General features: G+C 43.3%; 2 protein-coding genes across 2 annotated transcripts; both read left to right on the top strand.

Moving 5' to 3' along the window:
* The first annotated feature begins 161 nt into the window (after window positions 1-161).
* On the top strand, window positions 162-1,091 carry LOC129339865 (olfactory receptor 6X1-like). Its single transcript, XM_054994438.1, has one exon. It carries the CDS (start codon window positions 162-164, stop codon window positions 1,089-1,091), a length of 930 nt encoding a protein of 309 aa, XP_054850413.1.
* Window positions 1,092-11,168: 10,077 nt separating this feature from the next.
* LOC129339864 (olfactory receptor 6X1-like) lies at window positions 11,169-12,098 on the top strand. Its single transcript, XM_054994437.1, has one exon. It carries the CDS (start codon window positions 11,169-11,171, stop codon window positions 12,096-12,098), a length of 930 nt encoding a protein of 309 aa, XP_054850412.1.
* Window positions 12,099-16,267: the final 4,169 nt, after the last annotated feature.

The following is a 16,267-nucleotide window of genomic DNA, read 5'->3' as shown; positions in this document are numbered from 1 at the left end:
TGTGAGGACATCTTTAAAAAGTGTGACAGAGACTACCACTTATTCCATGAAATTACTTCTCCTTGATTTGCAGCTCAGAGGATTATTTATGAAGATTAGCAGTGCTGTTGACAAAGTATTGCCTTTATTTTAGGGGAAAAATGAAGGAAGCAAGGGAGGAGATGAACAATGTTACATCAGTCACTGACTTCATTCTTCTGGGATTTCCTGAACTTCATGGATTGAAGATGCCATTTTTCACCATGTTTGTACTGATGTATCTTCTGTCACTTACAGGACACAGCATGATCATCATAGTTGTCCTCAGAGAACCCATGCTTCATACTCCAATGTATTTCTTTCTCAGCAACTTCTCTGTGGCTGAGATCTGTTCGACAACTGCAGCAATTCCCAAGATGCTGCACAATCTCCTGTCAGGAAAAAACACCATCTGTTTTGCATGTTGCATGGCACAAGGTTTCATTCTCTTCTCAATGGCAGCTGTTGAATTCATCACCCTCACTGTCATGTCTTTTGACCGCTATGTGGCCATTTGCAAACCTTTGCTCTATACAACCATCATGACCAATGAATTATGCCTCCGTTTAGCCTTGGTGGCCTGGATCGGAGGGTTTGTAATCATCATTTCACAGTCAGCAGTGATATGGAGTTATCCATATTGTGGACCGAATGTCATTGACCACTTCTTTTGTGATGTTGGTCCTGTTTTGAGATTGGCTTGCGCTGACACAACTTTGATGGAACTGATTGGTCTCTTATATGGTGCTACTATAATGTGGGGTTCATTTGGCTTTTCACTGATTTCATATGCATGCATTATATCCACGATTGTAGGGATCCCTTCTGCCACTGGGCGATCCAAAGCATTTCTTACGTGTGCTTCCCATCTCACTGTTGTTTCCTTGTTCTATCTGATTCTTATGTTTATGTACTTGAGACCATCAACCCATGGTGATACAGGAGTCAACAAAGTGGTGTCTCTTGTGTGCGTAAGTTTCATACCCATGTTAAACCCTTTCATCTACACCATCCGAAACAAAGACTTCAAAGTAGCAGCAGGGACAATGTTGAGAAGAAAGTTGCATTTCTAGAATTCTCTATATTTCTCCCCCCCAAAAGAGCCATTACTTTCCTAATAAAACAGAATATGGATTAAGATATAACCAATTTCTCCTATGATTCCATGACACCCAAGAATATCCTAGTCCTTCAGCATCAAAACAAAGACTTTAATACACTTTCTGTCTATATATGTTCTAGAAAAAAATACCTTCTCCTATTTGGTGAAGAGATTTTTTCTGCCCATTTGCACTAGATAAGAAATCTGGAGGATCAAAGGTTATGAGTGCTGCTATGCTTGTACTATCCAGCTTTACACCAAGATGTGGTAAACTGTTGTTTTTCATGGCCTTTTAACCTCCCTGTTTACAAATTTCCCTCCTATATACATGTGTGTTGCTATTAGAGCTGCCATTTTGAGGTTGAGGACTTCCTGGATGTTTGGGTTTGGATCCTGGGGAGGGAACTCAGAGAATGTTAATGCCATGAAATTTGACATCCAAAATAGCCCATTTTCTGCAAGGGAACTGATCTTGGTTGTCTAGAGATCAATTCTAATTCAGAGAGATATTCAGGCCCCACCTACAGGTTGGAAGCCATAACAGAGACCAGAACTGGAGAAGTAGTCCCAATGGGGCTGCACGATAGAGCTATGCGGGAGTCCTGTAATGTTGGCTATTATTATTAGCAAACTTTCCTAATAATCCCCAGCACAAATTTGGCCCTTTTCACTGCTGCAGCACACTGGCATGACACATCCATTGAGCTACCCATTATGACCACCAAATGGGTGGTCATACTTCATGGGGCTATAGTAGAGGGAGCTTTACTATAATGTAATGCAGCCCTCCAAAGCTGTCCTTTCCTCCAGGAGAACTGGTCTCTAGGGGTGTGCAAGCCAAAAATTTTCGGCTATAGCCGAAAGTAGAAAGCCGAAAGAAGATTCTCTATCGTTAAAGCCGAAAGCCGAAACAAGAATCTCTTTCGGCTTTCGGCTTTCGGGATTCTTTCGGCATTATTTCGGCATTCTTTCGGCTTTTTTCTATGGGAAAATGCCTCCGTCTTCCAGGACGCCTGGAGGAGGCATTTTCCCACCGAATAAGCCCAAAATTGGTGGGGACCTTCCTCTAACCCTTCTCTAACAACCACCCAAGTTTCAGACAGATTGAACTTTGGGGGGCCATGTTATGGCCCCCCAAAGCAGGTCCCCCCATCCTCCCATAAGAAAGCGAAGGAGCAGCATATTGTTAGCATGCTGCTGCTCATCTTTCTTCATTATTTCCTATGGGGAAAAAATGAAGAGGCAGGCTTCCTTTGCCAGGGGTGGCATTTTGCATGCAAAATGCCCCCCAGCCCTCAGGGGCCCTTCTCCCACCCCTCCTCCCACCCCCCACCAAGGCTCAGCCTGCTCCCACTTGGGGGGGCCATTTCATGGCCTCCCCAAGTAGGTGCTCTAATCTCTACCACTGACAGCTGGGGGAGGCTTGTGTTGCCAGGGGTGGCATTTTGCATGCAAAATGCCCCCCAACCCTCTGGGGCCCTTCTCCCACCCCTCCTCCCACCCCCCACCAAGGCTCAGCCTGCTCCCACTTGGGGGGGGCATTTCATGGCCTCCCCAAGTAGGTCCTCTCAGCCCCTAAAGTCCACCCCTTACAGCCCCACACAAACCCAATTCCCCCCCAGCTGCCACACACAGACCCAAATCCCCACATTAGCCCCTCACAGACCCAAATCCACCCCCACCTGCCCCACACCCATAACCCCAGGAACAGGCTGGCAAAGGCCAGCCCTCTCCCTTTGTTCCCTATGCTGGGAACTTCTAAACTCTCTTTCCCTGGGCAATTCTGCACAGCCCAGGGGTGCCACAATGGTGGGCACACTTCTGAGTGCCAGCTGGTCCCTGTGAAAGAGCACCTGAACCACAGACACCCTCCCTCAAATTCCCCCACCACCTACAGAGATGGCTGGCCAGCCAGCCCCATTGTTCCCTATGATGGGAACCAACTGCACAACAAAGAATAAAACAAGAACAACACAAAATAAAGTTTTTAAAAAATTATTTTCTCCCTTCCAAAGTACAAGTAGGCAAAGCATTATGACACATTACACCAGCAGTCCCCCACACAGAAAAATTAAAACAAAACTCACTTAACATCAGAGAATCACAAAACACGATTCCTGTCAAAAACACTTTATTTCTTGAACAGCTTTAGGTTACACAGCAGGGGGGAACACCAAAGGGCATGGCAGCACTATCTTACACAAAAATAACACAACTCACTTAACATCAGAGAATCACAAAAGCACAATTCCTGTCAAAAACACTTTATTTCTTGAACAGCTTTAGGCTACACAGCAGGGGGGGAACACCAAAGGGCATGGAAGCAGTATCTTACACAAAAATAACACAACTCACTTCACATTAAAGAATCACCCCAAAAATTGCTGTCAAAAGCACTTTATTTCTGTAACTGCTTTAGGTTACACAGTAGGAAGGCACCACAGAGCAGGAAAGCAGTGTACTACACAAAAATAACACATCTCACTTCACATAAGAGAATCACACAAACACAATTGCTGTCAAAAACGGTGAAGTGGGTTGTATTATTTTTTGTAGTACATTGCTATCATGCCCTGTTGTGCCCTCCTACTGTGTAACCTAAAGCTGTTCAAGAAATAAAGTGTTTTTGCCAGGAATTGTGTTTTTGTGATTCTCTGATGTTAAGTGAGTTGTGTTATTTTTGTGTAAGATAGTGCTGCCATGCCCTTTGGTGTTCCCCCCTGCTGTGTAACCTAAAGCTGTTCAAGAAATAAAGTGTTTTTGACAGGAATCGTGTTTTGTGATTCTCTGATGTTAAGTGAGTTGTGTTATTTTTCTGTGTGGGGGACTGCTGGTGTAATGTGTCATAATGCTTTGCCTACTTGTACTTTGGAAGGGAGAAAAAAAAATTTAAAACTTTATTTTGTGTTGTTCTTGTTTTATTCTTTGTTGTGCAGTTGGTTCCCATCATAGGGAACAATGGGGCTGGCTGGCCAGCCATCTCTGTAGGTGGTGGGGGAATTTGAGGGAGGGTGTCTGTGGTTCAGGTGCTCTTTCACAGGGACCAGCTGGCACTCAGAAGTGTGCCCACCATTGTGGCACCCCTGGGCTGTGCAGAATTGCCCAGGGAAAGAGAGTTTAGAAGTTCCCAGCATAGGGAACAAAGGGAGAGGGCTGGCCTTTGCCAGCCTGTTCCTGGGGTTATGGGTGTGGGGCAGGTGGGGGTGGATTTGGGTCTGTGAGGGGCTAATGTGGGGATTTGGGTCTGTGTGTGGCAGCTGGGGGGAATTGGGTTTGTGTGGGGCTGTAAGGGGTGGACTTTAGGGGCTGAGAGGACCTACTTGGGGAGGCCATGAAATGCCCCCCCCAAGTGGGAGCAGTCTGAGCCTTGGTGGGGGGTGGGAGGAAGGGTGGGAGAAGGGCCCCTGAGGGCTTGGGGGCATTTTGCATGCGAAATGCCACCCCTGGGAACACAAGCCTCCCCCAGCTGTCAGTGGTAGAGATTAGAGCACCTACTTGGGGAGGCCATGAAATGGCCCCCCCAAGTGGGAGCAGGCTGAGCCTTGGTGGGGGGGTGGGAGGAGGGGTGGGAGAAGGGCCCCTGAGGGTGAGGGGGCATTTTGCATGCAAAATGCCACCCCTGGCAAAGGAAGCCTGCTTCTTCATTTTCCCCCATAGGAAATAATGAAGAAGATGAGTAGCAGCATGCTAACAATATGCTGCTCCTTCGCTTTCTTATGGGAGGATGGGGGGACCTGCTTTGGGGGGCCATAACATGGCCTCCCAAAGTCCAATCTGTCTGAAACTTGGGTGGTTGTTAGAGAAGGGTTAGAGGAAGGTCCCCACCAAGTTTGGGCTTATTCGGTGGGAAAATGCCTCCCCCAGACGTCCGGGAAGACGGAGGCATTTTCCCATTGAAAAGCCGAAAGAAAGCCGAAAGAATCCCGAAACGTTTCGGCTTTTTTCTTTCGGCTACCCGAAACGTTTCGGCATTCCCCGAAACGTTTCGGCATTCCCCGAAAGAAGCCGAAACACTTTTGTTTCGGCATTCTTTCGGCATTCTGAATGCCGAAACGCACATCCCTACTGGTCTCTGTAATCTGGATATCAGTTGTCATTCTGGGAGATCTCCAGGCCTCTCCCGAAGGTTGTTACACCTACTACATTTCCTTATGATATAAAAGATCTTACCAGTCCTGTAGAACTTTTCAATGAAAATGCTTTAACAATGTACTTTAAGGTACTTTCTCCATGGCTCACCCTGACCTGGATAGCCCAGGAAAGCCTGATCTTGTCAGATCTCAGATGCTAAGCAGGGTTGACATTAGTTAGTAATAAGAAGGGAGACCTCCAATAAAGGCAATGGCAAACCACTTGTGTGTATTTCATGCCTTCAAATCCCACCAGGGGTCACCATACATTTGCTGTGACTTGATAGCAGTCTCCACCTCCGCCAATACGTGGCTCAGTGGTTATTCCCCATGTAAACATGAAGGCAGACAGTCATCTCTAGTGCCTGCCCACCACAAGATAATTTTATTGCTCATCTACACTAGGAATGCTACCAAATTTCATTGCCACCCTAGTCGGAATGAAGAGGCAGACACCAAGTTGGATCTAAGGGCCACTTTATTAACTATATACATACAATACTAATAACAGCGGCAAGGGCCTACAGCGGTACAAGTCAAGCCACGGGGTCCCACAGACCAACGCCTTGACCTGTCTGGGCAAGCCCCGAAGCCCCGGGTGCGACCCATCCAATGGATGGCGTGGACCCGGCCAGCCAGGCAACGTGGTCACCCCCCTAATAAGCTCCTAACACCTCAGCTGTATAGCAGTGAGGGAAGAACTCACAAGCAGGGGTTTCCAAAGGCAGCCTGCCCTACCCCTGGCAGCCGTCAAAGCAGTACCAGGCCCTCAGGCAGGCCCCTCTTCCCACTATGGGGAAGCGCCAAGGGTGCTCACCGTCCCGCACCTAACTGACCCCAAACCTGCCATGACAAAAACTAACAGGCTCCACCCTAAGCCAATCACCACTCCTATACATCGGTGCAAGGTAGGCGAAAAACCCCTCCTCCCACTAGCCAAATATGGAAGAGAGGAAAAAATTCCTACCTGGCTCTGATAACAGCAGCCAGCTAATCCTACACCAATATAGGGAGCGGAGGGTGGGCCGAGCAACTGATGCAACTGAGGCTGGGCACGGGCAGCGCAGCCTCTAAGGCTCTTGCCCCGCCCTGCCCAGCCAGCCCAAATAAGGAAGGGAGAGGCGTTGGTGCAGCCTCCCTCCTTCCAGTGCGGCAATTAACGGCACCCGGCTGACGCTGCACGCAGCGAGCTGGGTAAGTGCCGCATAACCTTTGAACTTGAAAAATCCCCGTTCAATTTTGCATTTATGTTATGAGAAGTCATTATTTTTATTGAACCAGTATCAATATGACTGCCAATTTAGTATATCACATATGCAAGAATCCAGTTCCAGTAACCATGATCTAGAGGTCCCAGGCTAATCTGACCTCATCAACTCACAGAAACGACATAGGGCCAGCCCTGTTAGTACTTGGATAGGAGACCACCAAAGAAGAACAGGTTTGCTACACAGAGGCAGGCAAGAGCAAACCACCTCTGTTCACCTCTTGCCTTGAAAACCATAAAGGGGGGGGGGTCACAATCAGTCAGCTGTTTCTTGACAGCACTTTTCAACATCACAAGAGTAAGTAGACCATGCCATCCTGTTGAGACATTTAGAAACAGAAGTGGGCATCAAAGGATGTGCCCTGGACTGGTTCAAATCATTTCTCATGGAAAGACTCAAAGGGTTACCGTCAGAGATCAGCCATCTCCAGGTTGGGAACTATCTTGTGTGGTTCCGCAGTGCGTGATCTTACCTTCCATGTTATTCAACCTCTACGTAAAACCTTTAGGAGAATTCATTCGTAGCTATGGAGTTGCATGTTATCAATATGCAGACGACACCTAACTCTATATCTCGCTATCCAGGTCCCCACAGGATGTGGTAGAAATCTTAGATTGCTTCCTGACAGCTATGAAGAAATGGCTGAAAAATAACAAATTGAAATTGAACCCAGACAAGACTGAAGTGATGCTTGTTGGGAAGGCAGAGATCTTGAAGGGCATTGTATTCCCCTCTTTCAATGGAGTTTGTCTGATCCTTGCAGACTCGGTTAAGAGCCACGGGGTTATACTGGATCCAGCGCTACTTCTAGAAAAACAAGTTAATGCAGTCGCAAAAAATGTTTTCTACAATCACACTCTAGCCTGGAAGATGGCTTCTTACCTCGACATGGCCGACCTGGACACCTGGATCCATACTATGGTAAGATCAAAACTTAACTATTGTAGTTCACTATATATTGGTCTCCCTTCTAAGTTAACTAGGAGGCTCCACTTGCTGCAAAATGCTGCAGCTCGACTGTTAGCAGGAGTGAGCAGTAGCATGAACATCACTCCCATCCTACAGTCACTCCATTGGCTACCTATCAATTACTGTGCTCCATTCAATGTATTGGTTATTACATACAAAGGTGTTCACAGCCTTGGCCTGGCATACATACGGGAATACCTCCATCTCTATGTCCGTCCACGGCAGCTTCGCTCATCCAAACAGGATCTCTTACAGGTCCCAGCCTGCACATGGGCGAAATCAACAGCAGCCTGTACATGGGCTTTCTCTGTGGTGGCCCCTACCCTACAGAACAGCCTGCCTAAGGAGGTCAGGAGACCCCCCACGCTCCTGGCTTTCCAAAAAATTGCCAAACCAAATTATTCAAAAAGGCTTTTTTACTCAGGTAAGAGGGTGGTATGGTAGGCAGAGGGTCTCAGATTTTTTTTTTTATTCAGTGAGTCAGAACAAAAGCGATTGTATTTTTGTCTCTTTTTGAAAGCCTGTCTATATCCTCAAAATATGTATTAAATTTTGTTTAAGAAAACTTCAAAAATACATTCACTATATTGTAATAAACATATTTTGTTGCCTGAAGAATGGAATTCCTTTTCTTTTTAAAAATTATTAATATTAATTATTTTTCTTCATTAGCATGGGAAGATTTCCCCCTGGGATGACCTTTAGAGATTAGTAATGAAACACAAAAGGGGTGGAGGGAATCTTACAACAGAACTGATAGCAGATATGGAACAGAACTGATACATTGGGTCTTTTGGAACTGTTATTATCAGCAGAATACATGTGAATGCTACGAAGTATAAATGAGGAAGTCTGCCTTTATGGACAAGAAATACTGACAGACTGGTCTAATATTTAGAAGTCAGCTAGACTTGTTGGCCGGAGCCACATTGTTGATTACACATTAGTGTACTCGTGTGTGAAGCAGAATGAGGCAACGTCTACTTTTATCATCATCATGACAGGCACATGAATGAGGTTAATAGAACATCGCTTCCATTCAAGACAGGTATGACTGACCGCTCCTTCCCTCTCCCACCAAAATTTAGTTTCCATGATTTGACTGAGGTGCCGCAAGTAACGTTAATATTTGTGGTTTAGAAAGTCTGTTTTTTCCATGCTGAAAGGCAGATAGAATTTTGGATTTTCATCCAGTCCGGGAACTTGATGGGAAAAAGCTGGAGCCCTCTTCCTTTTGTCCTTGGGAATGGTATTAAAAATTGTATAACATTTAAAAAGAAATAATTTTATTTAACAGGCACAGACTAAGTGTAGTTCTCTCATTTCTGTGTAAAGTATGTTTCAGCTTATGCTTACACTTGTACTTTGAATTCTTAGATAGAAGTCTTCCTCAGGACAGTGCTGTAATAGTACTGTCTTATAATAGACAGTAAGGAAATGGTGTCTTCTCCCTTCACTCTTGTCAGATTCTTTTGGTCCAAGTCTTATCAGAAAACAACTGACTCCCTTCAGCCTACATTTAACTGAAGAGGGAGCAGCCCATCACTTAAGCTTTCCATTCTAAAGGAATAGTTAATGCTTCCCCTCCCAGCTCACAGATTTTGCTGCACTTTGGAAACATGCTGTTAAGCGCAGTCCATCACAGCTGTCCTTGAGTTAACATCTGACGAAGAGAACTGTGATTCTCGAAAGCTTATGCTACAATAAGGTTGGTTAGTCTTAAAGGTGCTACTGGACTCTTTTTGATCTTGAGATAACAATCTTCAATCAATTTACCTAATATTATAGTTTAAAAAAAAATTAAAAGTAACATCTGCACTAATGGTCACTGTGTAAAACTGACCCCCCACCCCCCCGGCCAAGTATCATATTATACTAGTTAGGGATGTAGACTTTACTCCCATGCTGTTCAAATTAAGAACAACCCTCCAAAAGGTACATGGATGTACTGGGAGCCTTGAAACTTGCAGTTGTTAGAGTAATTCATATCCAGGCAGCCATCTCCCAATTTCTCGGTGTATTTTGGGAAGCCTGGATCAAATTAGATTTTTATGCATATACAGACAGATCACAGTAAATCCTATTTCACTAGAAGACCAGCATCTGATGAAAAGATTTCACTATTATGTTGCTGAACATATTATCTGTCGCTTTAAATATGTACTCCTTTATACTCCCTGTGCTTCATGTTGTTTAATGTTAGTCCTAGAATTGATTATGTTCTGTTTCAGCAATTCTTCAACCCCATACTGGATCCTTGCTAATGCTATGTCTTTGTAAACTTGTATTCATTTAACCAATGACATTGTTTATGGAAATAGTCTTGACTAGAGATGGGCACGAACAGCAATACGAACTAAAAAAAGCCACGAACAGCCCAATTAGCTGTTTGAGAACAAGCAGTTCATGAGGCCCCATTCTAAACCAACAGGTGGTCGTTGCAAGTCTCGTTGGTTGCTGTTCGTCAAGCCAGACAATCTGGCACCTGCAATCAATTCCCTTGGCAACAGAGGCATGGACTACCTCAGTTCTGTCTAAAATCCTGCTGTTGCCCTGGAAACCCCAATCTAAGCCCAGTTTAGCTTGATAGGCAGGTCTTACTTTCAAGTGTGGAGCTCCAAATTTGTTACAAGGAAGCAAAGAGCAGGAGGGAGGGGGCCTCCCAACTCTGCTTTTGCAGACAGTGAGGGAGAGACAGTTGCTGTTGGCATTTTGAGAGAGAGACAGGGAGAGTGCATTGGAGCTTGAATTTTCTTTGTGTGTGGTGTGGTAGGGATCTATCCCTTTAGGTTCTAGGGCTGCTGCCAGGCTCTGGGGCCAAGCTATTATTTATTATTGGTACATTTCCTGCTGCCTGCTCAGGTAGGGTTTCTGGGAGTAGTGTAGTAGGGATCTTGATGGCTGGAGGAGAGCCTGCTGGCCCCCACAAACAACGAACAATGAACAATGAATATGTTCGTGAACAGGTCATGTTCGTCAATGTTCGTTGTTTTCTGTTTGTGCCCATGTCTAGTCTTGACACTGTATGGATATGCCTGCCCTTGTCCTTGTTACTGATTATACTAATCTCACACTATGTAATCCTCCTTGAATCTCAGTGAGAATGGAGGAATATAAATGACATAAATAAATAAGTATAAGCTTCTCAAAAGCTTATACCTTGAAATCTTGTTGGTCATTAAGGCACTACAGGACTGGAATCTCACTACACTCTCAGACCAATTTCAGAAGAGAAAATAGATCATTTTTTCTAGTATTGGCAGCAATTGATTAAAGAAAGGAAAAAATGGCTTTGAGAAAAAATAATTCCCTAAGAACTACTGATCAAAGGAAAATAAAATAATGAATGAATGTAATCCTCCCTCCCAATATTTAAACTCCATTTCTCACGGTGCATAGGGAATCAGAATAATCTTAAAGGTACTTGATTTCTGTTTCAGGCTGTTTTGATTTTTCCTTTACCAGCCACCTCTGGGCTCCTTCATCCAAATCTCCCATATTCTTCAAACAGACTATTTTTGTGTGGAATTCTTTAAAAAAAATAACAGAGACTACCACTTTTTCCATGAAATTCCATCTCTTTGATTTGCAGATCCAGGGATTATTTTTGGAGATTAGCAGCGCTGTTGACATAAAGTACTGCATTTACTTTAGAAAAGCAAAGGAAGGTAACGAGAGGAAATGGACAATGCTACATCAGTCACAGAGTTCATTCTTCTGGGATTTCCTGAACTTCATGGACTGACGATGCCATTTTTCACCATATTTCTATTGATGTATCTTCTGTCACTTACAGGACACAGCATGATAATCATAGTTGTCCTCACAGAACCCATGCTTCATACTCCAATGTACTTCTTCCTCAGCAACTTCTCTATGGCTGAGATCTGTTCCATAACGGCAGAAATTCCCAAGATGCTGCATAATCTCCTGTCAGGAAAAACCACAATCTGTTTTGCATGTTGCATGACACAAGGTTTCATGGTCTTCTCAATGTCAGCTGTCGAATTAATCACCCTCACTGTCATGTCTTTTGACCGCTATGTGGCCATTTGCAAACCATTGCTCTATACAACCATCATGACCAATGAAATATGCCTCCGTCTAGCCTTGCTGGCCTGGATTGGAGGGTTTGTGATAATAATTTCACAGTCTGCAGTGATATGGAGCTATCCATACTGCGGACCGAATGTGATCGACCACTTCTTCTGTGATGTTGGTCCGGTTTTGAGACTGGCTTGTGCCGACACAACATTGATGGAACTGATTGGTCTCTTATATGGTACTGCTATAATGTGGGGTTCATTTGGCTTTTCACTGATTTCATATGCATGCATTATAGCCACAATCGTAGGCATCCCTTCTGCCACTGGGCGATCGAAAGCATTTGTTACATGTGGTTCTCATCTCACCGTGGTTTCCTTGTTCTACCTGATTATTATGTTTATGTACTTGAGGCCATCAACCCATGGTGATACTCAAGTCAACAAAGTAGTGTCTCTTGTGCGCACAAGTTTCATACCCATGTTAAATCCTTTCATCTACACAATCCGAAACAAAGACTTCAAAGTAGCAGCATGGAAAACATTGAGAAGGAAGCTTCATTTCTAGCATTCCCTCCAGTTCTCCCCCAAAACATTGGTATTACTTTTTTACTAAAAAAGAGCATGAATTAAGGAATCCCTAACTTCTTCTATGATACCAAGGCACTGAAGAGTATCCTATAGTCAGAGTCCTTTAGCATCAAAACAAAGACTTCAATACAGTTTCAGGCTTCTGTCTTTTCTGGCTGTAGATGTCACAGAAAAAGACTACCTTCTCATATCTGGTGAAGACTATTTTTCTACACATTTGCACTAGATCAGAAATTTGGGAGATCAAAGGTTATGAGCATTGCTGTGCTTGTACTGTCCTATAAGTAGAACTCTACACATGAAGGGATCTAGAGGGATTTACATAAACATAATTCTGGCAAAAACGCTAGAAAGAAATAAATTTCAACAATCAAAACAACTTAATAAATGTTTCAATGTAACTCATCACAAAATTCAAACTCCCACAAAAATGGTCATAATCAGTGTACAAACAAATCCATATCATGTATCAATATACAAATGGTAAATAACTCATGTACAAGTAGTGCACTCTCTCCCCGCTGCTATACATTCTATTAACTCAATAAGCAACTTTGGATACTTACCTGGAAGACTTACCGTTGGATGTTCTCCGGTTGGACTTTTACTTTTTAACCTTCGAATAAGGTCTTGTGTTAATAGTTAAGTACAATGACCCCTTTGGGTTTAAACAATGAATGGGATTTATCATGCTTCTTGTAAGCAGTTTCCCTTTAAGACTCCACAGAAACCAGTAACTTCAGACAGAGTATTTAAGGCTTGGGATCCACCCTTGTAATTACGCTGACATTGATGAAGCTCCTGTGAAATTGTAATGTATAAGATAATGGTGGTAACTGGCAGAGTGAGTACAAATGTTTAACAAATGTTTAACAGATTTTGCATTAAGAGAGGAATCTAAGTGGATAAATTTGATGTTAGTAGCAGCAAGACAGGTTATAGCAAGGAATTGGAAAGAAGCTGAGGAATTGACGATTAATCACTGGAGGGGAAATATGAATAATATAATAGTTTTAGAGTACCTTACGATGAAGATACGTAGAATGAATGGGTTAAAGGTTAGGGAACAAGAGGAGAATTGGTTTAGAAGGATGGTGGGGTACTTAAAACGTTTAAACAATTTGGGATGTTAGTCGGTTAATAGGAAATTGAGAGGTTAATTTAATTATAAGGTTAAGTGGAATGAGTTGTACAGGGAGTAATTGTGAATATAAAATAATATTGTATGGAATAATATTTATGTAACAAACAAACAGATTTTGCATTGTAACAACTTCAATTGTGCATCTATGTTTTGTGAGAACTGTGTTACATATAAGTATGTTCTTCTGTGTTTAGTAAATTGTGTGCCCCTGAGGAAGCACAGTGTGAAGACAGCACGTGTGAAATGGAAGCGGCCGAATGACCGTAGGGCAAGGACATCTGGGAGCAGACGCCGGCTGAAGGACACAACACCACCTGCCGTCTATTTTGCACTTTCTGCACTTCATTGACTGTTCATTGACCATATACATTTGCAGATAAAAGTGGTTGGTTACTGTATCTGTCAGAGGCTGTGTGAATATTGTACATTGTATATTTATTTATGAATTATATATTTATGAATTTATACTACCAGATGTGATTTATGCATTGCATGCAGTTTGAAATTGAATAATTTTTGGTTGATTGGTTAATGTTGCAGAGGGGACTCTATTTTTCTCAGCTGACTGCACATCCCCTAGATTTGGTCTTTTTGCTTTATCTTACAGATGAGATAACAGAAACCACTTCTTCTTTCTTCTCACCATGACAGTGAAGAAGTCCAGAGTCCTGAGATGCAGCAGTTGCTCTCATCTAAATTCTGTTCAAATCAGGAAATGAAAGAACTGAAAGGAAGAAAAATTACTGAACCACAGTATCTGAGATCAGGAATGGAAACTGGTACTGGTGATGGACCATCCTGTGTTTCAATTTTTCAAACTGGCTGAATCAGGACCTGAGCTCCTTTGGCTTTGTCCTCCCTTTCATGGCAGGGTCATGAAATGTCATTGGTCTATGAGGAAGAAAGACATGGAAAACTTCTCTTCAAACAGTTTTATGCTGGGCTAGCCTTGGCCCCCACGGAACTCCTGGTATGTTTTTTCTGTGGCACATAAGCATAGGCACAGTAGCTTACCATGAATAAGCTACACACATTCATCCTTGTAAACTGAATAACAAATTTATATACATAATACACAGCTCAGAAATTCAGAAATTTGCTGGTAACCATCATCTGAAAAAAATCAAATGTTGGGGTTGGGTTTTGATTCCTGTAAAGGAGGAAGTATGATATACAGTTTCCCGGTCGATGAGTTAATGTCTTTAAGTTATATGCATGTAACAAATTCCACTTTTGAATATCCAGAAGTGGTCTTTATTATTTGCCAGAAGGACGCATCAATTAACAAGAGAGTCTGTCTCAGCACCTCTGTTGAAGCAAATGAGATACCACACCAATTACTTTGTCTTTCTTCTCACCATGAAAATGAAGAGGTCCTGAGATACAGCAGTTGTTCTAATCTAAACTCTGATAAAATCAGGAAATGAAAGAACTGAAAGGAAGGAAATAATTACTGAACCCCAGTAGCTGAGATGCTTCTTGTCCCCTAGAAGATACTGTACAGGAAACAGCCCATTTTACAACAGTGTGGACCATCTGGTACAATAGAAGATGGAAGTGTCTTCAGCTCTCAGAGCATCTATCTTTAGCATTGCATTCATTTGCAATTATATGTTGGGTGTCCATTCCTGAATAGAGATGGGCACTATCTGCATTATGATCGAAAAAAAACCACGATAATGGTTATCGCGCGATCGGGACCTGGCGGATTGTGCTCAGGCACGGCCAACGATCCAGCGGTTGGGAGGGGGGCTGGATCGGGGCTGGATCGGGGCGATCGTGCTCGGATCGGGAAGCCAGACACTCAGGCGCCAGCAATCTATTCCCCTGGCAATGGAGCCAGGGGAATGCCTGAGCTCTGTTTGCCCTCCTTCTGTCACCTTGGAAACCCAAATGGAAGCCCAGCTTTCCTTGATCAGCAGGGCTTCCTTCCAACCATGGAGCAGCAAAGCAGTCACAAGTTGGGAGAAGACACCCAGGGGAGGGAGAGGGAAGGGGGTGTTCTGTAGCCATGGGCACTCCAATCTCATCCCTGCAAACCCTGATGGGCAGCTCTGATGGCCAAACACAGACAGCGAAACACAAATACAGATGCCGCCGGCATCAGCCACCATTCCTGTATCACTGGGAACAGCGGGGTGCCCCTCCGCTTTTGCCTCCATGATCCACGGATCCACGATCCACAGATCCACGATCCATGGATTGGAAATGGGAGATGATCGGTGTGGATCGTTAATTCGGCATCGTCGCCGGCAACGATCCACGATCAGCTTGATCAGTATTTTTTTTTATCGTGCCCACCTCTATTCCTGAAGGCTGCTTTGAAAACTAGGCTTTTCTTCTTGACTTACTGGAGCCAGTGAGCATGATGATCATTGACCTCATATCCAGATACCACAGAATCCAGAGTCATTGAGCTTCCAAGCAAAGCTGGAACTGCTGTAAGCTGATTCAAAGTGATTCATTCAGAATAACCTGATGAGAAAAAGAAGGAATGCAATATCAGAAGAATGGAGCAGAATTAAGTGCCACATATCAGAATTAGAATTTGAATACGTCACAAGATTTTGCCCTAAGATAAATAAATAAACCTGAAGCAAGCTGTTGATCTCTTGTTGTTTATACAAGTGAATTTACAGAGAGATCTTAGGTGAAAACAGTGAATTTAAAGTATAAACACCTCCATTAAAGAGGACACAAAAGTTAAATGATTTAAATTTAGAAATTGTGAATTCAAGCTTTTTTCACAAAGTTACTGTAAATTCCCATAAATTCATTTTTTACAAAATATTAAATGTTACACATTAATTAAAAATTCAGATCCTACCCATCCAGGTTTCGAGATAGATGAAGAATATGTTCTCTCACACACTGAAACCTTCAGATTTCATCATGGAAGTAGAGATATGCTGTTTAAAAAATGAGTTAACCCCTTTTTTTCCATTTTAAAATTTTAAATAGAGAATTTTGCATGATGCTGGGAAATTGAACTCATGCCAACT

This window comes from Eublepharis macularius, chromosome 12 (assembly GCF_028583425.1).
Source record: "Eublepharis macularius isolate TG4126 chromosome 12, MPM_Emac_v1.0, whole genome shotgun sequence".
In the NCBI taxonomy this organism is placed as follows: Eukaryota; Metazoa; Chordata; class Lepidosauria; order Squamata; family Eublepharidae; genus Eublepharis; species Eublepharis macularius.
This window is presented reverse-complemented; position numbering and strand designations above follow the sequence as displayed.

Bases quoted from the DNA above. Each gene is read 5' to 3' on its own strand.
- LOC129339865 (XM_054994438.1), top strand. From the start codon at position 162: ATGAACAATGTTACATCAGTCACTGACTTCATTCTTCTGGGATTTCCT.
- LOC129339864 (XM_054994437.1), top strand. From the start codon at position 11,169: ATGGACAATGCTACATCAGTCACAGAGTTCATTCTTCTGGGATTTCCT.